Source organism: Onychostoma macrolepis, chromosome 08 (genome assembly GCF_012432095.1).
Source record: "Onychostoma macrolepis isolate SWU-2019 chromosome 08, ASM1243209v1, whole genome shotgun sequence".
Lineage (NCBI taxonomy): Eukaryota > Metazoa > Chordata > Actinopteri > Cypriniformes > Cyprinidae > Onychostoma > Onychostoma macrolepis.
In genome coordinates, this window is record NC_081162.1 from 1,556,560 (window position 1) to 1,582,989 (window position 26,430).

A 26,430-nucleotide genomic window follows, 5' to 3' on the forward strand; every position below is an offset into this window, starting at 1 on the left:
GGAACGGGGAGCAGAACGCTGGAGCAGCTAGCAGGTAGGTAAAAGCAGGTAATAGTAAGGTACGTACACATGCAATGTTTGCAGATGATCCAAAGCAACAAAGGAGCGGTGGAGTATCCTTGAGGTAAGTAACAACAAGTAAGGATTGCATAGCAAACTGTGAGACCAGACAGTGTGACAGCGAAGAGTGTAAGGGTATAGGGAGCTTGATTAGCGGTGACAGGTTCGGGGAATCAGACTCCAGGTGATGGTGATTGTGGACTGAGAGCAGGTGTGAGCCGGGGAGGATTCTTGGAGATGGAGTCTTGAGCTGGTGAACTTGTGACACCTGTACTGTTCTAAACAATTTCTGAAACTTGTATTGCTGGTGCTTATAATAAATTGTCTGCTGTGTTCCTCATTTGTATGTCACATTGGATAATGGCATCTGCTAAATGAATAAATGTCAATGTCATATAAAAGCTTAAGCCCAAAATTTACACCATTATTCCTTGATCTCCTCTACTGTGGCTTTCAAAACATTTGTTTAAGATATGCAAGAACCAGTGAGCTTTGGCATTTATGCAGCATGTTTTTGTAGTACATATGACTTTTGCAGTCAGTTCCAAAATTTTGGCAGAGGGGAAGATTATTAGTGAATATGGACACATATAAAGACAAAGAACCACCTGATGCGAAGATTAGTGCAATTCAATAGTGTAATACAAAACCAGCCATGGATTATCTTGCTTATGGCGCATTCATTCCGATCGCTAATTAAACTGATTGAACTTGTGGTGAACAGTACATTCCAGGACCCAGTTTATGGAGGGGCCCCTCTCTGACCACAACAGTGGAAGGTTTTTGATTGGATCTTGGTGGACTAACATAAGCAAACTAGGACAACGGCCAGACACCTTTTAGAAGGCAAGAAGAATACCACTGGTACCAAGCCCGGGAAGGATAGGATTTCCCATTGGTCCACAAGAGGTTTCTGCCCTTCACCCATCTAGAGACTGATTCCCAAGGTTTTGGCCCGTGACTGACATAAAACATCCTTCGGATCTCTGGATGCAGCAGCAGTGGGTGAAACAAAGAGATCACAGAGATCCATCCAAATCCATTCATAACTTTGTTTTCTTGAACCCCATTTCATACTTACTAATAAAAGCTGTGTGTAGCTCAACATCTTACACAAATTCAGCGGTTAATGGAAAAATGAATGTATGCATGACAGTTAAAGTCTTTTCCCATCACCCACGACCTTCGGGTTACAAGTCCAACTCGCTAACCATTAGGCCACGACTGCCCCTGTGAAGGTGAGACACTAACAGTAACACCCAGTTCTGAGTCTCTGGCCAGTGAGGGAGAGATGTCAACAGATAAAGCTCTGAGCCTCTTTTCAGGGCAGCAACAGATACGACCACTTTCTGAGCCTGCGGCCCATGAGGGAAGAGGCAATAACAGCTACCCTACACTCAAAGTCTTCATCCAGAGACAACCACAGATGCACATCCTGAGTCTCCATCCTAGAGAAACAAAAGCGGATTTACCAAGTTCTGAGACTCTAGCCCAGAGAGGCAGAAGACATACAGACATTCATAAGATTAAGCTCTGGCGAGCAAACCTTCACTTCAAGATATACACTGTATTCATCTGTGTGTTCCAGATCAAGGACCTTCTGCACCTACTCCAGGGCCACATCTGTGTGCTCCAGAATATCAGCATCCTACATGTGAAGTTTCAGAGAAGCAACAGTTTATCTGTCCACAAGATAACATAACTCTGCCATAGCAAACTTCATCACTTGCATTTTATTCCTTTTTGACTCATGGTATTCATTTAGTGGTGGTTGATTACCCTTGTTTATAATTTGTTAATTAAATTTTATTACATCCGTCTTCCTTGTGTCGATAATACAGTAAGAGGTTCTACAAGCTCGATATCCCACCAATCATTCAGATAAATCAGTTGACCAATTCCCTTTAGTTTGCATCATTCTAAATGATTGTTGGGAGTGTTCTCATATCAACAAGGTAAAAGTCCTGGTGCCCCAAACTAAGAGAGGGGGAAGTGCTCATCTGATGTACTTATAACTAGGGCTGCACGACTAATCGAATGTGATTGTCATGTGCATCTCGTCAGTGAAGCCGGTTCTGTGATCAGTAGTAAATCTCCATCACGTGCTTTCAGACGGAGCAGCATTTACTACACGGAGCCGTAGTTCACTGACAAGCTACTCAAAAAAATAAATAAATAAATACACAGATATAATCATGCGATTATTAAATCGAAGATGACAGCTGTTTGTGTAGCTTCTCAGTGAACTACGGCTCCATCTGAAAGCATGTGAAAATACCACATTTAATAACATGTTTTTACTGATGATGTGGCTTCTTACACAGAATAAGGCACAATTTTTCATAGTATTCTAAGCAGTGATAAAGACATTGCATTATTATATACTTTATTACAATGAAAATGATAATAAGAACTCAGATAAACCACATTGTCGTAGTCGTGTTTATTAGTCACGCTGAATCAATGAAAGCAGTTCAATCTTGTTTATTCAGCTGGTGCTATAGGGATCTGCTGGGTTTCTTCTGCGGGGTGTATTTGGAGTGTCTCTGGCCTTCAGACGGAGATTTACTACTGATCACAGAACCCTGCTTCACTGACAACATACGCATGACTATCACAGCTTCTGCCTAATCGTGATTGCAAAATTAAGTTCACTACAAACTGTTTGTGCATTCAGTGACTTTAATGCACACCTTCCAGCCAACCAGAATCTAGTATTCAAACAGACCATGGTATCAATGTTTTTAAAATGGATTTATTTTAATATTCATTTGATGTCACACAAATGGGTTTTCAACATCCTACTCCTAACTACAACTGCAAATGAAGAGAAAAAAATAAAAGAGGTCTGAAACTGCTTGATCTGTTGCTTGTTTTAGAACAAGAAAACCAAGCAAAACAAACCAATGCATTATATTTCAGATGAACACAAGGAATTTAAAAGCACTTGAACTTCATGGAGGCCCTCTGTGCTTGTAAAATAAAAACTGTTCCCCAGAGTCTGTGTGTCCCAGTGAGGTTCAGCGAACTGCTCTCTGATGCTCGTTCTCTAAATGAGTCTCAGCATCATGTCACACACGCAAAGAAAGCCTGCTGGCCGCTGGAGCTCAGAACTTCAAGCTGAATCCTGGACCGGCTTTGGAGGCGCCCTGGTTAGCAGTGGTCAAATGGAAACCAGTCTCTTTAAGATCATCATCACCCTGAAGAGAACAACAGAAAGATGAGAATGAGAAACAATAACCAGGAGTTTTAGGAAGACAAAAGCCCTATTCAGTTGTGACTAGTTTTCCAAACTTCATTCGAGTTTCGATTCTTATCACCTGACGTCTGCGATTGTCATGTACCAGTTTCGGACGCGACTAACATCTCTGTGTTTATTACAGAGGTGGGAGGGTCTGTTTGGCACATCTGGGCGTTTCAGAGATCACATGCTCTGTATGCGTGCATTGCATATAGTCATTCGGATTGATAGTATAACCAAAGTTTTACTATAAATACCATGGTGAAGCTATATGGCTAGTATAGCAAAACCATGGTTAATGTGTGGTTACTTTAGTTTAACTAATATTATTTTTTTTATTTGTAGCAAAACCATGTTTAACTTTCTTAAAAGGTACACAAGTAATTAAAATATGTAATTGAGTGCAGAAATGAAGGCGAGTAATGTTAATCTTTCCTGACGCTGATATGACAGTAGGTTATGAAGGGTTCATATTTTGTTTTTGGGAGTCCCCAACAACAGGCTGACATGCATGCAAGGTCAAACAGCACTTCCATTTTCTTATAATATGCATTTATTTGACCATATTTGCTCAATGACTCCCAAACGATTCGCTCAAGGATTCATTTTTCCAAACCCCTATTTTGCGTGACACTAATCTGCAACGATGGTCCGATTGGTCTCATTTTCATTGCATCATGCCTGTGATGCCTGATAAAGCAGTGTTTGTGAGTGCAGTGCTGCTTTGTGTACAGCGTTACAGGGGAAACAGATATTATTATGCTCCAAAAGCGGCACCTAGTGGCAAAGAATGAATTTGCATTTTCATTCAGACCAATGCAAAAATCGACTGATGGTTTTACGCAGCAAACAAGCAGAGCTCTAAATGTGAACCAGTATATATATCCCACGGGAGAAGCCCTCAAGTTTTCCCAGGTTCATGCAACAAGCATTAGCAATATGCTAATATTGGGATTAGTTTTAAAAACTACTCGTTTCAATGATTCAATAACTTTATACACGGTGCACTTTCAGATTTAAAACTTTGCAGGATGTTTTCATTCACTTAGAGCTGTTACACACTGCATGAAAGGTAGTTTTAGAAATCCATAATAGGGCACTTTAGCAGTTTACGTGATTTGGTTCTTGATTCTATTATTGTTATTTTTTATTTGTAGCAAAACCATGGTTAACTTTCTTAAAAGGTACACAAGTAATTAAAATATGTAATTGAGTGCAGAAATGAAGGCGAGTAATGTTAATCTTTCCTGACGCTGATATTACAGTAGGTTATGAAGGGTTCATATTTTGTTTTGGGAGTCCCCAACAACAGGCTGACATGCATGCAAGGTCAAACAGCACTTCCATTTTCTTATAATATGCATTTATTTGACCATATTTGCTCAATGACTCCCAAACGATTCGCTCAAGGATTCATTTTTCCAAACCCCTATTTTGCGTGACACTAATCTGCAACGATGGTCCGATTGGTCTCATTTTCATTGCATCATGCCTGTGATGCCTGATAAAGCAGTGTTTGTGAGTGCAGTGCTGCTTTGTGTACAGCGTTACAGGAAACAGATATTTTATGCTCCAAAAGCGGCACCTAGTGGCAAAGAATGAATTTGCATTTTCATTCAGACCAATGCAAAAATCGACTGATGGTTTTACGCAGCAAACAAGCAGAGCTCTAAATGTGAACCAGTATATATATCCCACGGGAGAAGCCCTGCCACACACAGGGTGCAAGTCTGTGGCAAACAGTGCAGCAGTCTTCAGTAAAATGACAGGGACACAACACAAGGTTGGGGCTAAAATGCTGTGGTATTGCTGTAAAAACTAACTTTACCCATTGATTTCTTCACAGCCTCGTCCTTTGGCAGTGAAAAAAAATATTGTCGGCAATCACAGACGGATGGGATTAGTTTTAAAACTACTCGTTTCAATGATTCAATAACTTTATACACGGTGCACTTTCAGATTTAAAACTTTGCAGGATGTTTTCATTCACTTAGAGCTGTTACACACTGCATGAAAGGTAGTTTTTAGAAATCCATAATAGGGGCACTTTAGCAGTTTACGTGATTTGGTTCTTGATTTTATTATTGTTCTTTTTATTTATTTGCCGGGAGGCAAATGCGCACGGGAAGAGCGTCTACGGTACTTCACGTTGGCCAAAACACACAAGGAAACGCATTGTGAAAAAAATATTGTCGGCAATCACAGACGGATGGGATTAGTTTTCTCGGAGAATCACGGAGTTTGCTGAAAAACAGTAGGTAATTTGCTCTGGAGTTAGTACAGAGGTTGTGTGAGAATTGGTGGATTTGGACGGGATTAAAACAGATTAAAAAGCAGGTCTGCGAAACACAAATTTCTCTAACGACCCCCTGTAAAACTAGTCCAATCGAAAAAGGGCTAAAGATGACGACATGAAAAGACAAAGAGCTGAATTGCTCCTCCTCTTGGTCAACAGAGACAGAACTGCGATTTATTTGAAAGTTTTAAGAAAGCTTCAGATCAGCATGAACTGCTGAATCATTCAGGAACATGTATTCAAGGCAGCAGAGTTGGTTTTGATTTCACGTTGAGAGAGTCTGTACCAGCTGGCTGAAGTCCTGTCCTCCCTCCGGCGGGCGCGGGCTCGTTCCTCTCTTCACCCGCTGCTGCTCGCTCTTGGCCGGCCAGGTGGGGAACATGGAGGGCTCGATGGGGAGCGGCGACTCCCGGAAGTACTCGTGTTTAAGTGCTTCGTCAGCGCTGATCCGCTTGGCAGGGCAGTACGTCAGAAATCTGGAACAGGCAGAAAACAGACATGTATGAAAAACTGAAGTGAAAATCGCTGCTGTCAGTCAATGTCTCGTGTCACTGCAGGAACTGTAATCGAAGTGTGAGGTTAACCCTTGTGCGGTTTTCGGGGTCTTTTTGACCCGCAAATGACGTTTGCTAAATTAAAAAAAAAAATTCTTTTTCCAAATGGCATGAGACTTTGTACGGTGGTCAACACTTTCTAGATCTACAAATAAAAAATACAATTGGAATGATTTCTTGACTTTGTTAGTGTGAAAAAAAAAGTTACACTTATGGTCTTTGGGGTGTGAGACTAAAAAAAACTGCTCTTTTATAATTTGTCAAATAAAATAATCCGAAATGCAGAGCCACCACAAAAATAAATTGGTGATACTGACACATCGACAGTGCACACACACACAAACACACACACACTTTTAAAATTATATGAAACACAGATGATTGAAATAAATGATAAACTCTAAAGACTCCAACCTTTCTCTTTGTAACATCTTGTTCAGGTTTGATTCGAATCATAATGTAACATTATTGAAAAATTGATTTTTTTCAGTTCTAAAAATGCAAAACTGACAAAAATATTTTTTATTGTTATAATTGTGATTTCACAATATGTAGATATGAATCCAACTGAAAAAAACTTGTGAAAAGATATCTTTCAGTTGGTCAAATAGCAAATAGTAAATAGTGGAGCTCTGCAGCCATCTAGTGGTAAAAATGATAATTTTTTACTTTTGAAACTGCAATTTCCAAAATATGGGCAAAATTTTTTACACTAAACCATGTCAAATGATCCATGTTATCCCCATGAATGAAAGTTAGAAATGTGGGTCTTTTATTAAGTGAAATTTACATAAAAAGCTGTTTTTTGTATAAAAACCTATATAAAAATTTTTTCTAATTTATTTATATAAATTTAAAAAATATCATAAATCCTCCAACCACTACATAAATGTGGAGTAAAAACATTAATAAACAGAGTAAAATTACATTGGTTTAGAAAAAACCCAATGATTTTGCTACAAAATTACATTTTGTTGCCTGGGGTCTCCAGAGACCCCAAAGACCATGAGTGCACAACCCAAAATGAAGACCGCACAAGGGTTAAAGAGTCGAGGGATGTGTAACAGCGATCGAGTACTCGGCCGTGACTGCGATGAAAACGATTATTGTGGATAAAAACTATTTTTTTCTGGTTATAGGTTACAGCAACACTTTGGGCGGCACCCTGAGCTCTGATTGTTTAGCTGGCCACAGCATGCAGTCTAAAGCACAGACTTAAAAAAAAAAAAAAAAAAAAAAGCATGGCTTCGAAGTCACGTAGTATTTCTGGTTATAGCTACACACATATCTGATTAATCTAATATAGGATGCATTGGATGTGTTTTATGCGCTATAGCACATAACTCAAAGTTCACTGGCATTTGCATCCATTTAAAAAAATATCAGATAAAAGCAAGAGTGTGGGTTGATTTTACATTTTATAAGATGATGAAAGACTTAATTTTCTTTTAAAGTCAGTGGTGTTATAATGATGCAATTTGCTCTGTTTTAGATGAACTTCTATTGTCTTGTTTGTTACAACGATTGATGTTAATGTCAAGCTTTTTGGTCTTTATTGTATTAGAATGGTTTTGAGTGTATAAAATTGTGAAATAAATGTTTGGTTAAAATTCCAATTCTCCCTCTCGCTACAGCACGTAACAAATTTCACTGGCATTTGCATTCTTTTGTGCAGATACAAGTTGTAATGTTATGTATCTAAGTTATCTGATTAATATCATAGGATGTGTCAGAGAAGGCTTCAGTTTATTGGCATAAAGTCACTCAGCTTCACCTCAGGCAGCTAGTCCTTTTTAGATGCTTATTTTTTAATAACATTGCTGCATCAATCATAATCATAATCATAATCTAACGGTGTTCTAATCATGTGTTCATGTTTTCATGTCATGTTTTTATTTTTAACTTTCATTTTCATAACGGTCTTCAGATATTTTCATTATCTCCATTACGCATGTCTCCAACACGCACAGCTTCGGTTTCAGACGGTTTCATTTTTCTACCAGTTAAAAAGTTGTTAAAAACACAAATAAATGCACAGCCATTTGCATTTGCACTCCGCATCGAAAATATATGAACGCGCTGTCGCACCTCTTAATAACTTTTAAGGCTAATTTTGTGGCGTTTACGTAAGCCTTGTAATGTGTTGCATCATACAGCTGTAAAAACCAGATGAACACACTAAGTGAATGAACTGCGTTTGTGCCAAACTCTTACAAAGCAAAAACAGACACCCTCCTTCGATCCATGAACGCGCATCTCTCACTTAATATACACAATCTCACAGTCTGAGGAAATCAACACATGCTATTGTGAATAATTAAGCGAAGATAAGAACGTGCAGTCTCATGAATAATGAGACACTGAGGCGTCATCGAAGACATCGCTTGTGTCTTCTCCAGATGTTAACTGATGGACTGGAGTGCTGTGGATTATTGTGATGTTTTCATCTGCTCTCATTCTGACGGCACCCATTCACTGCAGAGCATCCATTGCTGAGACACTGATGCAGAGACACATTTCTACAAATCTGAGTCTTCGATGTCTTTCCTCTTTCTACTCCTCTCTGAGTCCCATTTCCTCCGCTGCTCTCTCATATGAATGTGGTATTTGCAGCCAGGCTGTGATGGGGCTTTCAGGAGGGACGTGACCTTTCAGGGCCGTCTGTACGCATTAGCATCCCTTCCATCAGGGCCTCTTAAACATTGGAAACAAGAACCCCTTCAGAGATTTCAACTTGAGAAAGAAACCAAAAGCCAGAAACATCTGAAAATGAACAAACATCTTGTAGCAACGTTCAGATCGATGGCTGTTTATTTTCAAACGAATGATTCACGTTCAATCACACTGCTGCTGATGTTCCACAGGCTCAGTGACGAGGTTTGTGAATATCCAGAAATGCTTCAGGTTTCCAGAACAAAAGTTAAGTGTCTTTCCAAACAACTGCAATTAACAAAAATAATTAAACAATATTTTATTTATTTTTTACATAATACCATTATATAAAAGTCATGTGATCTTGGTACCTAACCCTCCTAAAAGACACATGTCGGGTCACAGGGACACATTTACTGGTACTTCACAACACCTTCAAACGCTTTCAATCACATTTATAACGCATCAATGTTCTGAGCCTTTTGTTTTTAACTCCAGTGTTTCATAATGCGAAGCAGCTGTTTCTGCACTGATGCAGGACTTCAGCAAAACAACGGCAACCAAAACACAGGCACTTTCAGTCTGTGAATAATAATGAGTTTCAGGCCAGTAAACAGGACAGCCACGTGTTACTCAACGCTTTCATATCTCGCAAAGGTTTGATTTCCTGCGACGTATTCTACAATTCAGCAGATTTATGACCAGTGTTATGTTAGCTGGCTGGATGACAGAGATGAGCTGCTCACAATGACCTGTGGCAGTCTTGAAAGCATCACTGATGTTGATTACCCAATCAGTAAATGTTTTGCATCATATAAAATCGTATTCAAGCAAAAGTGCATTACATTATAAAGCTCTGATTACCGGCTTCTTGCAAATTGAACTGGTGAAGAGAACTTTACATGTCAATAAAAACAGAAATATTTCTGGTAAATATAAAATTGAATTAAAATCACTGTGTGAGCTCTTACTTGTTCATGAGGTCAAAGCCCTGGTCGGACAGCAGCGCTCCGAAGCGCTTGCGCAGGTTGTTGTAAGGATATTCTGTGAAAGTCATCTTCTTCACCGCAGGCAGCTCGCTGTATCCCGGCCAGATCTTCTCACTGGGAGAGCCCAAGTCCTACACACACACACACACACACACACACACACACACACACACACACAGGAAGAGAGACTGTGAACATGTGAAAAATCAAAAACCAAGGCCATGTCATGTCGTGTCCTCCAGTACATTCCATGTTTAAAGTGACCATATTATACTTCTAATAAGTTCAATATTCTATTTTTGGTCTGCAAGACAACATTTCACATGATTTAAAGTTCAAAACACATGATTTGTCTCAGTGCATTGCTGCGGTGCCTCTTTTCACCCTGCTTTTCTGAAAAACTCAGCTCTGATTGGTCAGCGGGCCCAGTCTGTTGTTACTGATCAAACGCTTAAAGCGTGTGCTGGAAACTTAGCACCTCTTCCCATTATTGTGCTTCAGCTCCCAAGGCTTCATAAGCAGTACTGTAAACCTACAGTAAACTATGGCGTTGCAACTGGAAGTATGTGTTTGGCCCTTTCAGAGAAGAAAACACTGCCTCCTCAACAGTAAAACCACTTGACCAACTGTTCTTTACATGAATCCACACCCACACTACAATAATTTTATTGGTGATCGCTTTGTGACATTACAAAGCGATCACCAATAAAAATTATTTTATATAATTTCCGTTGGATGATTTTTTTGATGCACACCAGCTGTGCTTATCTCACTTATACAGTCATCACTCACCAGCATGGACAAGTTAAAGCGGTCATTAAAGTATGGAGCAACAAAATTAGGTAAGTTATTGGATCTACAGGTTATTAGATCTAGAATTCTGAAGTGAAATCAATTAATGTAGTAAGATTACATTTATTTGAATGAATGAGCAAGAGACGCATTTGAATTACCTGTCTGTGCAGCCTCTCTATAAAAGTAAAACTGAGTTTAATTAAAAAACAGCGACATGATCACCTTGCTGAAAAATATAATGTAGCTTTTAGTAGCAAAGATATTTCATTTATAAAATTCTTGAGACAGCGGCTCAAAACAAGTTTCTGTGCTCCTGAATGTTTCTGTGTGCGCAATCGCTTAGCTTCTTTATTTAGGTGGAACTTTATATAGATGAGTTTTTGTACGAGTGCATACAAGCATCATCTGCTTCATAATTTGGCATTAAAAAAAAGTTATCTTTGTGGGGAAACGCGTCACCCTCGCATTGTGATGTCTTGGAATTCCAGCATGGATACATGTGTCCAGAACGGATGTTTCTCAGATTTAAAACCACATTTGGAAGTGGCTCAGGACGGATAAAAAAAAAGGATCTTGTGCAGATTGTTTTTACACATATGCAACAATATCTGATTAGTGTTGAATGGGAGTATATAAAAAAAAAAATCTGATTTTTTTTTGTGCTAGTGTAAATGCACCCTATTAGGTTGGATATCATTTTGCTAAATTTCTGCATACTTCATACTAACAGTGACTTTTTTTTCTCTTTTTTTAAAACCATGTCAGCTTCTATGGCTATGTTCCTGGTGAGAGACAGGTTTAGTTATTCATATTAAAACTAAGATGTTTAAGAGTCATTTTATTTAAAAACTTAAAACTATATTTGGATTTACTTGATTAAAAACCTTTTCAAAAGTATCAATCGAATAAAACAAGTTTCTCACAAGAGTAGTTTTGATTGGTTCAAGCCAGTACTGGCTCTTATAATCAGGTCAAAAACTGGGTCAATACCACAGTCCTCACTGACACTGACAGACATTATCAATTATCCATCTGCATACAGCTAAACTAACTATGGAAAGATCTGTAAATGAGTAATGGACTTATGAAGTGATTCCTCCTGATGAGCTGATAATATTGCTTAAAAAAAAAAGTTTTTGACTCCCAGACATTCAGGATGTGATAAAGCATACCTTAAAAATCTTGTTGATTTGATCAATCTCCGATTTGCCAGGGAATAAAGGTTTCTGTGTGAGGAGTTCTCCAAATATACAGCCGACCGACCACATGTCCACAGCTGTGGAGTATTCCTGAGAGAAGGAAACACGAGCGTGACTCAAACAAGCTGACATGACTGTAAAACACGAGGTTATCGACAGCCCAGTGAGCAACCACTAAAACAGAGCATGAGCAAGATCAACTGTCCACCATTATCACCAGTTTGACATTGTCATTTAGCAGACGCTTTTATCTAAAGCAACTTTCAAATGAGGACAATAGAAGCAATCAAAATCAACAAAAGAGCAATGATATGCAAGTGCTATAACAAGTCTCAGTTAGCTTAATGCAGTACCCGTAGCAAGTTTTTTTTTTGTTAATTATATAATAGATAAAAAGAAAACATAGAATAGAAAAAAAAAAAGAGAAAGCTAGTGTTTTGCTCGTTTCCACTGAGCAGTTCGGTACAGTATGGCATGCAATTACGTCCGTTTCCATTGTCAGAAGTTGTGAATGGTACCAAAATATCCATACCGTACCACAAAAAAAAAATAACGGTGTATTTTAGCATTTTATATTTTCACACAGACAATAGCCGTTTCTCAATATGCGTTCTTGTGGACTTGTGAAACGTCATTGCCCAAAAACCCGCGTAATTTTCAAAATATTACTGTTAGTGTGTCATGAAATGTAGTTAAGAGTTTTTCAGGCGAGAATGTAGTTGTTTAAAACTCAAATCTGTGGTTTATTTATAAAGATAGCGCCTATTTGGTAAGTTTGCGATGCTGATTTCAGAGCTCCAGGCGGTCAGCGGGCGCTCAGCGCTCATGTATCCGCCTCCAGCAGCCTTCGCTCGGCTAGTCCTTCTGACATCTGCCGCTGGCTCTGATGTGTCTGTAGTGATTAAACATGATACAATTCGCTTTGGGTATATTTAACAGGCATTCGTGCTCTCATGGATCCATTATTTATTCCTGGTCGTATCATTTTGGCTGAGCACAAAGTTGTGTTTAACTTTATATTAGGGGTGTCAACGTTAACGCATGTGATTAATCAAAAATTTTTAACGCGTCTATTTTTTTAGCGCAAATTAATCGTTTGATAAGGTTTGACCCCAACTTCTTCCCGTCATCGCAGCGCGGAAGGTTATCTATCATTGTGTGACGAGGGTACAGCGAACCAGTGTTGCCAGGGTAACGGCACAAGTGGGCTATTTTGAAAATACAGTCGTGGGGAAAAAATTACGGAGCCGTGGTTTGCGGTTTTTTGGGCTACTTTTATAATGTACTGCGGCCGCCCAAAGTGTATATAGACAAATAAAAATTTAAATAGATCCTTTTACTAATGTGTATTATACTTGGAATGTATCCCTGGCAACTTAAGAACGGAGAGGCGGTTGTAGCATCACAAACAACGTGAGTTTCAGCAGAGCAGCAGAAATAAACATGACAGCAGCCACTGTAGATTATATTAGATAATAAACACACGATTACGATAGATATGTCTGTTTGTGATTTTCTTGAGTGAATGTGTACATCTATGCTAATTTGTGCAGTGATATAAAAGGCTATAAATAGCATATTTTAACAACAGTAAACGACCAAATTCCACATGTGATCACAAAAGGAAGTTATTACAAACACTCGATGGTGGTTTGAAGTGAGTTCGGAGTAAAAGTGTACTATTAATCTCATAAATTGTCTTATGTAGCATGATGCTAATGTTTGCTCTAATGCAGCTGCAGAACAGGTCCAATTCTTCTTCATAATGCATTTTGTCATAATACTTCACATAAGGTCGCAAGAAAATGTTTTGTTGTATTTAGAAATACTTTTGATAATAGTTGGGTAAATGTATACTGGGATTGAAGCGATGTGGCTTGGTAAACGTTTTATTGCCAGTTTAAAGGCTGATAATGGCTGAATAAAAACAAAAGAATAATGATAAAAGAATAATAAGGATTATGTCTCATACCTGACTGAAGTGTGAAAGATTCTGTTTCCTTAAACTAGTTTGTCATGCATTTCTTTTTCAACACATTTACAGGTAAATCCTAGTATTTTAAATTTGCAATTAATCATGATTAATCACAGTCCGCGACTGTGATTAACACGATTACATTTTTTAATCAATTGACAGCACTACTTTATATATTTATTTTGAACTTTACCGTAGTACAGCGCTGACTTTGTAGCATACGTTTGACTGAATTGTTTGCTTTTGTCTTTATTTCTTCTAATATAAGCCTCTTATACTTTGTACTTATACTTTTATAATTGACTTCTTGTTCATTAAAACTGACATTTAACAAAAAGAGGTAGAGTTGTGCTTATTGTCACGTTTTATCGTCGATCGCTATTTTCCCGCATACACCACATCTATCAAGTAAGGGTACTGTTGGCGGTGGAAACGCAAGCCTGATCAGGGTGTTTGGTCCCGAACCGTACCGTACTGTACTGTACTGACCCGTACCGCTCAGTGGAAACCAGCCATTAGAGTTTATAAAGTTTTAAGAATCTACATTTTTCTTAAACTAACGCATCGTTTGGCTTCAGAAGCCCTTTATTAACACCCCGGAGCCGTGTGGAGTAGTTTTATGATGGATGGATACACTTTTTTTAGATTCAGAAACAGGGGCACCATTCACTGCAATTATACAGATTGGAGCAGACAGGACAGTGTGGAATATAGCTCCGAATGTGTTCGTCTGAAAGAGGAATGTCAGACACGTCTAGGATGCCCTGAGGGAGAGTAAATCTTTGGGTAATTTTTGGGTGAACTATCCCTTTAAAGGGTCATGTTTTGTTTTTTTTATAAAAAAAGAAAACAAATAGATAAAAGAACTAGAATAGAGAGTTAGAAAAGTGAGAAAAAGTGAGGTCTGTTCTCACTTTGAGCTTCTGTGTTCAATGTATTTGATGTGCACTTTTGTAATGATCTCTCATTCATTTATCTGCCATCTGAGGCGTTGTCCTGTTCCTATGGGTGGCTTCGGATTTGACTGGTAGACTGATTTTTACCTTTTATGGGCATTTTAACATTTATAAGGCCAATTTTTGGGAGTGAGTCATTGAGTTACTCATTCAAACGTCTGATCGATTCACTAACGAAACACCATCATGAGTTGCTCAGAGACACAAAACAGTTCTGCTGTGGCTTTGTTTGAAACTATTTTCATTGGTGAAATACAACAAAAACAGGAATTTGCGTCTAAAATGTAAGTCGCTTCACATTAACTTGTTTTTTTGAACTGTTGTATAAAATCAATAGGCGTGTTCGACTTTGACCATTCTGCACAGCGCCGCTTAAAGTCGAACGCACCTAATATCACATTTGCAATCATGCTGATATTTAGAGAAAAACTGCACTCTTTGTGTGATATCAACTATATCAGATGATATAAAAGACATTTTTATGCCCCATTTTTTGGGCGTTTTTGCCCCATATCTTGAATTTGGAAGAGCATTTTAATAGACAATCACACAGTGAATGCGTGAACTCTGAATGCAGTAGTCTAACCTATATCATGTATATGTGCACACACTCTGGGTGTGTTTTTGCGATATATTTGATAATGTTAGATCGCACAGTTAAAACTATATTATCGTAGATGATATACTGCACACCCATAATCTGTACACAAATGAACACTTCTTCAGAATGATTATTTTTGAGTGCCTGAACACTGGCTCCACAAACATCATGGCAGTGTTATCCACTGACCTTTGCCCCCAGCAGCAGATCAGGTGAGCGGTACCACAGTGTGACCACCACAGGTGTGTAGGGCTTGAGAGGAGAGCCGTACTCTCGAGCCAAACCAAAGTCTCCAATCTACAAAACACAGTCAAATCTTAGTTAATATTCCAAATCACACATAAGTAATACGACACATGGCGCTCTACTTTTGTGTCCTTAAACGCTTGTTTTTGTGTCGACAGCTTATAAAAACGTAGTTCTGGGTTTTTAGCTTGTTTACTGCACACCTCGTCACACAGCAGCTTTTAGACATTGTTCTGTTTTTTGTTATAAGTCAGAAATGACAAGGAGGCAGATTTCCGCAATACAAAGTCAATGGAGAGCTGGTGTGGGCGTGGTTTTAAGATTATGTGATATTCATCTGATTAATCTGTCTCTGTCTCTATTCATATAACACACTGCGCAGCTGATTATACAAACAAGCTGTTATGTGTAACCCGTGAATTCAGGGGATGATGACTGACCTTTAGAATGCCTTTGTGACTCAGCAGCAGGTTGGAGGTCTTCAGGTCACGATGAAGGATCCAGTTATCATGGAGATGACGGACACCTCTCAGCAGCTGAATCATCAGTGTTTTGACTTCACCTGCACAGGAAACAGAAGTAATGCGAGTGAAGCGCCTGATTATGGCAAGGATGAATAATTCAGTATGCTTTAGTGCGGTCAGGGTCGTACCGGGCAGGAAGGGCTGTTTCATGGTCTCCATTAGACTCTTCAGATCATGCTCCACGTAATTCATCACAATGTAGATTTTATCCATATTACTGCCCACGACGATCTCCTACAGAACGCAGAAAGCACAAGCAGGAGAGATTCAGTGACAGCCGAAACACACCATTAATGGGAAACCATGAAAAACAGGAAATAATCTAAAATAATTAGTGGTCACTCAAAGCAGGTTCACTTTAAATGAAGATGTTAAGTATGTATAAGCTATTAAATAATTAAACCCACCAAAAGTGAAATGCGCATCGTCAGGGTTTCAGCAGGTTTTATGAATTTAAGATTTTAAGATTTTAAACTGAAGGGAATGCAAGAATCAGTATGGTCTCTAAATGTAAATGTCTTGCATTAGCAATGAAAGCACAACTTGCAACAGATCTCCATTACTTTTTAACCAATTAAAAATGTATTATTTTCAAAAGTTGCATGCAGCGCAAATTAAATCAATATACATTCACTTGAGAAACAAAAGGACACGTCTTGTTTTCTGAGAAACTGATCAAATTATGTTTTATGATTAAAAACAAGAACAAATATCTGCCAATGGTTTCAGAAAAATTGGCTTAATTCAAAGGGAAATTTTCATGATATTTGTTAAGCATGAACTCATTTTCACTAATCATGCTTGCAATGCATGCACAATTTAATGCCCTGACTTTATCAATTTCAGACTTTCTGCTCTTTCTAAGGCCTTAAATTGTGGAAGGGCAAATTAAAACTTTGCGGAAACCCTGACCAGAGATATTTTTACACAGCTGTGGGTTTACAGTAGAGGCTAGAGTGTTTCTGACCCGGACGGTGACGATGTTGGGGTGCTGGGCCTTCAGGATGGTGTTGATCTCTCTGAGGGAGGTGATGGGAAAGCCCTCCTTCTCTTTCTCCATCTTCAGTCGTTTCAGGGCCACGATTTCATCCGTCTTCTTGTCTTTGGCTCTGTAGACGACGCCATAAGTGCCTTCTTCAATGCGGTTCAAGCACTGGAACTCCTCCACGCTCCGGCAGCCCTACACACAGCGGGACATCAGGTCACACACCTGCGCTGGACTGATGCGTAAGCAGCAGGTATGTCACAATCCTTGATATAATATCAAACCGTTCGGTACGACATCCACGGTTCAATACACGCTTGTGAATTGCAGTTTTCGGTTTTATTTCTCTCAAAATTGGCTGTGTGTCCGTGAGTTCACGTGCTGAGATAAGGAGATGATGAGCATCTTCCCTTGTAATGACATGCAATGATCAGCCTTTCTAAAGCTGTTGTCCAACAAAAGAGAACAATATAACTTTTTACTTCACAACATTAGTTGAGTGTTTGAAATAACTTCCTTTTGTGATCTGATGTGGCTTCATATCACAGAAGGAGGCAGAACATATTAGGAATGCACCGATAGGATTTTTGTGGGCCGATACCGATATTAACAAACAACTATTGGCCGATTCCGATATTGGTCAATTGCATAAGGCAGGGCTTAAAAACTTTTTCGATTGGTTCACTTCGAGCAGAAATGGCATTTAAAAGTTTCTGTTCCTGTTCCTCTTTATTATTGCCATTCCAAAACCAGTTTGAGTAGAAAAAAATACCAGTTAATAATATTTATTTTTACCTTTTCTGTGTCAATTATTATTATTATTATTATTATTATTATTATTATTATTATTATTATTATGTACAGCATTTTCTTTACTCAAAAAAAAAAAAAAAAAAAAAGTTTGCAGCATCGATAAAAAAAACCCCTATTCCTATAAGCGTTTTGAGAGGAAAAACAGCCTAAATTAGTAGTCTGTACGTCACATTTTATCATTTCATTCAGAAATAATGTAGGTTAAAATACCAGTAAATAAAGCAAAATATTTACAGACACCACAATTATATGAGGCACCGTATAGGGCTTAAATCAAACTTCACTCACGAAAACATACGAGACACTTGCATACACATATGAAACAGTCACACGTATACTAAGTGCTCAAACAAATATACCGGTATATGAAATGCATGCACACACACACACACACAAACTCTCCGCGCAGACACTTATGAGACTCACACAAACAAACTCTCCGCGCACATGAGACCCGAACAAACAAACACAAACTCTCCGCGCATATACACATATGAGACGCGAACAAACACTCAAACTCTCCGTGCGCATACACGGAACTCAACAGACATACAACTGATTGTCTCCATAAAGTTAATTAATAAACCATCGGTATCGGCCCTTTTCATGCCATTTCCGATATGCCGATGGCTTTAAAATCAAAAATCGGCAGATAAATATCAGTGGCCGATATATCGGTGCATCCCTAGAAAATATATTTATCTTGTAATAAATGTCGATTAGAAATAGCTTACAAATATACTTAATCATTATGAAAACACCAGAGATGGCTTGAAGAACACCAGTAAACCATTTATTGTCGCGGGCGAGTGTTTATTGTCCTTACATGTCATAATTTCAAACGTTTAACGTTATATCTTTTTTTTTATTCAGTTACAGCAATGTCTTTATCCATATTAGGGATTTCCTGGAATGTCATCAGTGTTACTTCTGTGATGCATATGTGGATTTTCTGCACGAGAGCGCCCTCTGGCATCCAGTAAGAATGAAACATTACATGTGTTTATAGCGCTCAATAATGGCCGATCCATCCCATTTTAGGTAAAAATCTAAGTAAAAATAAAAACTCAAAAGAAATGTTAAGCAGACGATAATAATCCACGCTTTTCCAGTGTACAGAGGTTTACAGGAGTTTTTGTTGTTAATTTGTTGCAAAAAACACTGATGTGCCAAGCTATCAGAACCGAACCGAACCGAAAACCGTTGTTAAAAACTAAGGTACTTATTGAACCGTGGACTAACTGTATTGTTGCATACCTAGTAAGCAGACAGGTGTATGCGAGCATGTGTACCTGTAAAGCCGGCAGGTATTTGGGCAGCTCTTTCTTCAGCTCTACGGGCGAGATGGGCGGTGATTCGGGGACATAGTTGTCTTCTGGAGTGGCTGAATGAGAGGGAGACTGTGGGGTGATGTCTCCTGCCTCCTCAGCTCCCACTTCTTCCTCTTCCTCACCGCTCACCTCGGAGTCATGATCAAACCGGGACTCTGGAACTGTCACAGCAACACGACACAACACAACCAGACTAATGTGAAAGATATTTGACAACTGCAGGTTTCATCTGGTCAGAGGAGAAATGGCCCCCCGACTGAGCCTGGTTTCTCCCAAGGTTTTTTTCTCCATTCTGTCACAGAGGGAGTTTTGGTTCCTTGCCGCTGTCGCCTCTACATTTACATTTCCAGCGATTATCGTCGATTTGATTTCACAGATACTATTTAAACTAAACTGAGCTAAACAATGACATCTCTGAATTCAATAATGAAATGCCTTTAACTGAAAATTGAATGTTTAATCTCATCATTATACATTACTGACACTCTATCCTCCAATTTGATACTGTTAAGTGCTTTGACACAATCTGTATTGTTAAAAGCACTTTATAAATAAAGGTGACTTGACAACACTAAAATATATCAAAGCAAATGCTCACTGGGAGGAATGTGGTTTCCATTCTCTCTGTCCTCTTCTTCCTCTTCTGACTGTTCTTCATCACTCATGGCACCTAAGCAAGATAAAATACGAACACCATAATAAATTGCATAATTCATGTACTTAATAAATACAAGTGTGATGCTCAACACTGCAAAAAAAAAAAATAATGCATAAAAACCTCAATTCAATGCGAGCAGATATAAAGGTAATGCTGCAATCACTATTCGCTCACTTTTACATTTCACTTTAACCACAATAGCCATAGCAGATTCAGTTTTTTGGCCCATATCTTGAATTTGGGGGGCATTTTTGTTTGTTTTAAATTCACATTTAGTCAAAACAACAACCACCACCAGAGCAATAGAATAGAAAAATAGAGAAAGCTAGTGTTAGAGTCTCTTTTTTAAAGAAAACAAGCAGTTAGAGAACAAATAGAGAGTGCAAGTGTAGAGAGTCAAGTGTTTTAAAAAATAAAAAAAAATAAAAAAAAATAAGAGAAAACAAATAATACAAATAGAATTAGAATAGAGAGTGCTAGAGTTAGAGATGTGAAGAGATGTGGTTTTAGCCGATTCTTGAAGATGGCTAAGGACTCAGTTGCTGGGATTGAGTTGGGCAGGTCATTTCACCAGGAGGGAACAGTTAATGTAAAAGTCCGTGAAAGTGATTATGTGCCTCTTTGGGATGGCACTACAATGCACTACAATACTATTCACTTGCAGAACACAAGCATCTAGAGGCACATAAGTCTGAAGTAATGAATTCAGGTAAAGGGGTGCAGAGCCAGTGCTGGTGTTGTAGGCAAACATTAAAGGCTCAATATGTAAGTTTTCGCCGCTAGAGGGCGCATATTCAAAACAAACAGAGAAACGAAGGCGTAGATTGATGACGTCGTGATTGCGTGTGGAATCATGGGAGTTGTTGTCTTCATCCCCACAGCCGATGCAATCATGTCCATGGATGAGCTAATGTATTAAAGACTTAAGGTCACTGTAGTATGAAGCAGGGTGGGGCTGAAAGTCATGGATGCGAAACGAGGCCGCTGAAGCGATTGCTAATGAAGGACGAGCGCAATACATGGCTCGAAGGCAGCGGAGCTTTTATTATGCCACAGTCGACCGCTTCCGCTTCTTCCAGTCATGCATATGTGAGGTAAAACAGCACTGTTTTATCATACTAGATACATTTGAGTGTGTTGAAAGTTCTGTTATAATGCTATTCTGTGCGGTCTAATAAAATGCATAACATATTAAAGTGTCTTTGGGGTTTCGTTGTTTTCTACAAAATAAAACCAGAAAATCGAGGATGTATGACGTCATTGGCAGGCAACGCAAGGACACGGTCCGTTACACTAGTTAAAATTGTTTATTTCTGGCTGTTTTTGAAGGAGTTATGGTTGATGTGCCTAACTGGATGGTGAAATTGTGATGAAACGATGGGTTTGCTGGAACCACAAGCAGTTCTGTCTTGGCAAGGTTGAGTTGAAGGTGATGGTCCTTCATCAAGCAAGAAATGTCTGTTAGACAAGCTGAGATGCGAGCAGCTATTGTCGGATCATCAGGATGGAATGAGATGTAGAGTTGAGTGTCATCAGCATAGCAGTGATATGAAAAGCCATGTTTCTGAATGACAGAACCTAGTTATGCCATGTAGACAGAGAAGAGAAGTGGTCCAAAAACTGAGCCCTGAGGCACCCCAGAAGCTAGATGTTGCGACTTGGACACCTCACCTCTCCAAGATACCTTGAAGGACCTATCTGAGAGGTAAGACTCAAACTGCGGTTCCTGAGATGCCCTTTGTCATAGGGTTGACAAGAGGATCTGGTGGTTAACCGTGTCAAAAACAGTGGACAGGTATTTTATATTTTATTATAGAATTCTGGTGGTATTTTTGCCTGAAGCACTGATTTGCACGAATAACCAATGAAAAAAATATCATGTGCATCTCTGTTGTGAAGTCATGCTGGTGCTTGTGCTCTATTTTGTGTGTTACTGAAGTTTCTGAGAGTAAAAGGAGGACTTAGTTGAACCACTGGCTCTGTGTCTTTTGGTTCATTATCATCTGCTACTGGCTAAACGGCAGCTCTACCTCATGATTCAACCTGCTGGACAGACTACAACTTACGATGCAGCGTCATAAACAGCCTGTGTTTGTTTGCTTAGACCAGAGGAGAACTAGTCCTGAAAACTGTTATTGAACTGACCTGAATCAACACGAACTGACTGGAGCTGAATATTGACAGTACTGTCTTGTTAGAGCTGCTTTACAGCAGAATTTGATTAGGTTTGCATCATTTATTCAGTTATTTTCCTGTTTATCTCTGTGAAGCTGCTTTGACACTATAAAGCACTAGAGAAATAATGGTGACCTGACTAGAACATAACACTGGTCATTCCATGATTTGAAGCCTTTTTATTTATCTAACCAGATGACCAGCCAGATAAATGACGGCATGGCAAGATGCTGTGGGACTGTTTTTGGTAGTTACGTTGCACAAAACCACAGAGACAAACATAAAAAAAACAGACTGACCTATAGCAGAAGAGTGTGTGTGTACTAACCTTCGCTGTGTTCTGACCCCTCAGAGTCTGATCCTGTCTCGGCCTCTTCATCTCCCTCACTCTGACTGCTGGACTCTTCTTCATCATTCTCCTCACCTTCTTCATCCTCAGACCCAGAGCCTGGCAAAACAAACACAGAGTCAACCTGCATCTCTCACACACATGCACAGACAGATAGACAGAGAGAGAGAGAGAGAGAGAGAGAGAGAGAGAGAGAGAGAGAGAGAGAGAGAGAGACAGAGAGAGAGAGACAGAGAGAGAGAGAGAGAGAGAGAGAGAGAGAGAGAGAGAGACAGAGACAGAGACAGAGAGAGAGAGACAGAGAGAGAGAGAGAGAGAGAGAGAGACAGAGAGAGAGAGAGAGAGAGACAGAGAGAGAGAGAGAGAGAGAGAGAGAGAGAGAGAGAGAGAGAGAGAGAGAGAGAGAGAGAGAGAGAGAGAGATGTACCCATTGATGACTCTGGTGTGCTGGTCTTCCTCTCACTGTCACTGATGTCCTGTAGTTCAGACAGGGGGTTTTTATCATCCATCTTAACCTCCCGCACTGCAAACACAAATAAAACAATGAGCTGTGTCACCTTTATTTGTACAGCGCTTCAGACAATACAAGTTGTGTCAAAGCAGATTCACAGTGATAATCAGGAAACAGCAGAAGCTCAAAACTCAACTATAAGGACATTAGGGATGCAACGATTATAGATTTTGTTGGTACGATTATAGTCTGAGGAATAATCACGGTTTCACGAATATTACAATTATTATGCATTTATTCATTTCACAACATAAAATCACATAAACACTCTTTAGATATTAAAGTGTTATTTATTGCTGCCTTTTGAAACAGAAATAACACAGTAACCAATACTACAGCACAAAATAATAATACTAAAGAAAAAAAAAAGTCCATCTCTCCTATTGGAATTTAAAAAGGTGACCTCTGCTCTGTAAACATCCACGTCAGTATTTCCCTTTTGAAAATAACAAATGTATTTGGTGTTTTCATTTCATTCTTTCTAAATTTCTTTTGGACCTGAGGTACAGAACTTGGAAAGATGGTGAAAAATAAATTGACTTATGAATAATACTATAACAGGGATGATAAATCACAATATTAATGAAGTATTATTAATATATGACTAATATTAACTTTATTTATCCCACAGAGGACACTGTTACTAATGAGGGAATAAACTAAACTATTATTGTAATCAACTGTCATCCATACTTATTCATTTTAATAATCTTTATTCATCTGTTTTTACATAAGGCCTGAGAAAATCATGTCTATTATTTTGGTTTGTGAGATCGAGATCGAGCTGCCCACAAACATTTAGGAGGACAGAAACGTGTTGTCAACGCTGCCCAGCAACTTTCATTAATAAAATAGCTTAGATACTGGATCGCTACATTATATTAATCAGCAAAGAGGGGGTAAAATGACTGTTTAAATAACTAAACTCAAATCTTCATTGTTTGTAGTGACGCAGATGCAGGTAGGCTAAAGCCTCGTTTATACTCGCGCCTGGCTCCGCTTCGCGAGCCTCCGCTGACTGCGCGCTTCACACACGCGCCGCGCTCTCTCTCACTGCACTATTTTATCTCTGAAGCGGCAGAATGTTCGAGCTAACGAACGTCGCGTCAGGTGGTCCTTGCCTTCACGTCGTGCATTAAAATCGTTTATTGCACAGCCAGAACAGGTTGGCTAGCTGTGCATTATCCCTTATGTATTCGCTCTTTAACAGCGATTTTTACGGCAATATTGATGTACCCAAATTTAAAATGGTCCCACACTATCGAATTCAGTCATTTCTCTGGTGGAAATAAAGGATCGCTGTTTGGTTCCTCTGTCATAGTTAATCTAGTAGCCTCCGTGTCTCTGATAAGCACGGCATTTTAAGCTGGTGCACCGCTAGTGTAACTTTGTTTTCGTTTTGCTCATGTTTCAACAGTTCCACTCCATACAACAGAAACACTCGGTGTAGCGGAGCCTTTACGATTAATTAACCGTGACGTTTTAAAGCGCGGTTAATCGTAAAACCGGTAAATCGCTGCATCCCTAAAGGACATTATGACTCTGTAACATTTAAACATGAACATTCTGTAAATGTTTTTAGGAAATGTGCCTTTCAAATAAATGTGACATGCAGAATAGGGCTGAGCAAAAAAAAAAGATTTTCCGATTAATCGTTTTTTAAAATGACGTCGATTTGATATCGATTTTAAAATGACGTCAATTTGATATCGATTTTCAAAAGCCGTGAATCGTTTTTTTCCCGGTTTTTCCCAGCAAACATTTAACACAAGATATGATTAACTTGAATCTTATAATTTGTCTTCTCCACTAGATGTTACAACGGAAAGCCTGTCATTCATTCAGAGCTCATCATGACGGCGATACTGTTGACAAGAACCAAGAACAAAGAAATATGCGTGATGTGCAATGCTCAGGTGAAATGCTACAAATCTGTGGAAGCATTTGACGTCACGCATAGGGCGCCATGATTTCCGCAATGAATGAATGGCCGATGACGCAGATGCTCTGTTTTGTTTACTACACACATACTAAAGCGCTGTTTTCAGCCTCTGTGGTCTCACTATATGACGATATGAACACACGAATATCATCTCCAGCTGCTCTGAGTCAATTCATTAGCATTTTGCTGTTTAATTTGAGAAAACTACTAAAGTTTGGTTTAACGTGAAGAAACTGACAGAAATATATTGTGCAGTCTTAAGACTCAATGTAACAATACTACTACTACTACTAATAAATATTAATAAAACTATTTTTAAAAGACAAAAATAAAATCACATTTGTTTTCTTTTAAATTTTTAACAAATCTATTTTAACAATAAACCTCTGTTGTTCAGCACTTTGTTTGCCAAAAATGAAAAGGGTTTAATTTTCATTTGATTTTAATTTGAAATTAATGTTTTATGCCTTCAATTGATTACCAGAAAAATTAAGAAAAACATTTTATAGGGCCCTATTGTTTAAAAAAATAAAAATAGGACCCTATACAAAAAAAGAACAGGTTTAAAATACAGGTCTGTGGATTTTAACTTTTTATTAATTCACCATTTGTAAACTGATCGTTATATTTACTTTCCACATAAGTTACAACACTTTTTAATTTACTTGTGACAGTTGTTACAGTATTTTGTGAGATTTTTCATAACCTCGCGCCTCAATGTCTCAAAAAAGATTGACAAGACGAGTTCTAACAGATCTGCAGAGTCAGCTAAAGATGAAACTAGCATAACTGATGGTGCTACAATAATGGCAGCGATTAAGTCCTTGGAAGCTGGAATTTACCAAAAGTTTGACGCGCATGCAGCTGAGTTCCGGAAACAAATATCCCTGCGAGAAGAGGTACACAATTAGCTAACGGCGGTAACTTCAGAAGTGAACGCGCACGAGGAAAGACCGACTAGCCTGGAAAATGCAACATCAGAGTGGACGACTAGTTTGCAAGTGCTTGAACCGACCGTGGCCTCCTTACAGAACAGGATTGCTGCTCTTCAAGCTAAGTGCACAGATTTGGAATGTCGTTCTCACAGAAGCAATTTGAGTCTTGTGGGTATTCTCGAGGGTATGGAGGGCACACAGCCCACAAAATTCATTGCAGAAGCACAGCAAGAAATATTCAGCCTTTGTGAACCCCCGCTTCTGGCCCGAGCCCATCGTACGCTGGCAGCACGAGTGCTGAGGTCCCGATCTGATGTGAAATATGGGCTGAGAGGTCTAACCGGCTTTCGAATCACACATGATGGTGTTGAGCACAAGTTTGATACACCAGCTGAAGCGATGGACTATGTGAAACGGCACATAATGACCCCTTAAAAAAAAAAAAAAAAAAAAAAGTTGGACACAAACTGTTTGGTTGAGGCAATTAAAAAGGTCAGCTGGTTAAAATTGCTGCCTGGCTTTCATAGACTAATCGAAAGATTGTATTATTTTTACTACCTGTTCTGTTGTAGACATTTTTGTCTTACAACCTGCTTTGTCTTGAGGTAAAGTAAATTGATCTTCACGGGAGTTCTCGATGTGG

At 38.9% G+C, this 26,430-nt stretch overlaps 1 protein-coding gene across 7 annotated transcripts in view; it reads right to left on the bottom strand.

Moving 5' to 3' along the window:
• Window positions 1-2,795: 2,795 nt before the first annotated feature.
• The window catches only part of cdk11b (cyclin dependent kinase 11B), a 45,011-nt gene continuing 21,376 nt past the window's right edge, over window positions 2,796-26,430 (bottom strand). For 5 of the 7 annotated variants that reach the window (XM_058784331.1, XM_058784332.1, XM_058784330.1 and 2 more), the window contains 12 exons: window positions 22,827-22,922; window positions 22,379-22,498; window positions 19,816-19,887; window positions 19,179-19,387; window positions 17,056-17,268; window positions 16,217-16,322; window positions 16,005-16,126; window positions 15,508-15,615; window positions 11,760-11,876; window positions 9,775-9,923; window positions 5,884-6,073; window positions 2,796-3,260 (listed from right to left, as the gene is read on the bottom strand). In XM_058784331.1, the coding sequence (XP_058640314.1) occupies window positions 3,168-3,260; window positions 5,884-6,073; window positions 9,775-9,923; window positions 11,760-11,876; window positions 15,508-15,615; window positions 16,005-16,126; window positions 16,217-16,322; window positions 17,056-17,268; window positions 19,179-19,387; window positions 19,816-19,887; window positions 22,379-22,498; window positions 22,827-22,922 (1,595 nt within the window). In that variant the 3' untranslated portion in view covers window positions 2,796-3,167. The remainder of the gene's footprint in view (window positions 3,261-5,883; window positions 6,074-9,774; window positions 9,924-11,759; window positions 11,877-15,507; window positions 15,616-16,004; window positions 16,127-16,216; window positions 16,323-17,055; window positions 17,269-19,178; window positions 19,388-19,815; window positions 19,888-22,378; window positions 22,499-22,826; window positions 22,923-26,430) is intronic. The other 2 variants (XM_058784337.1, XM_058784333.1) reach the window with 1 other exon arrangement.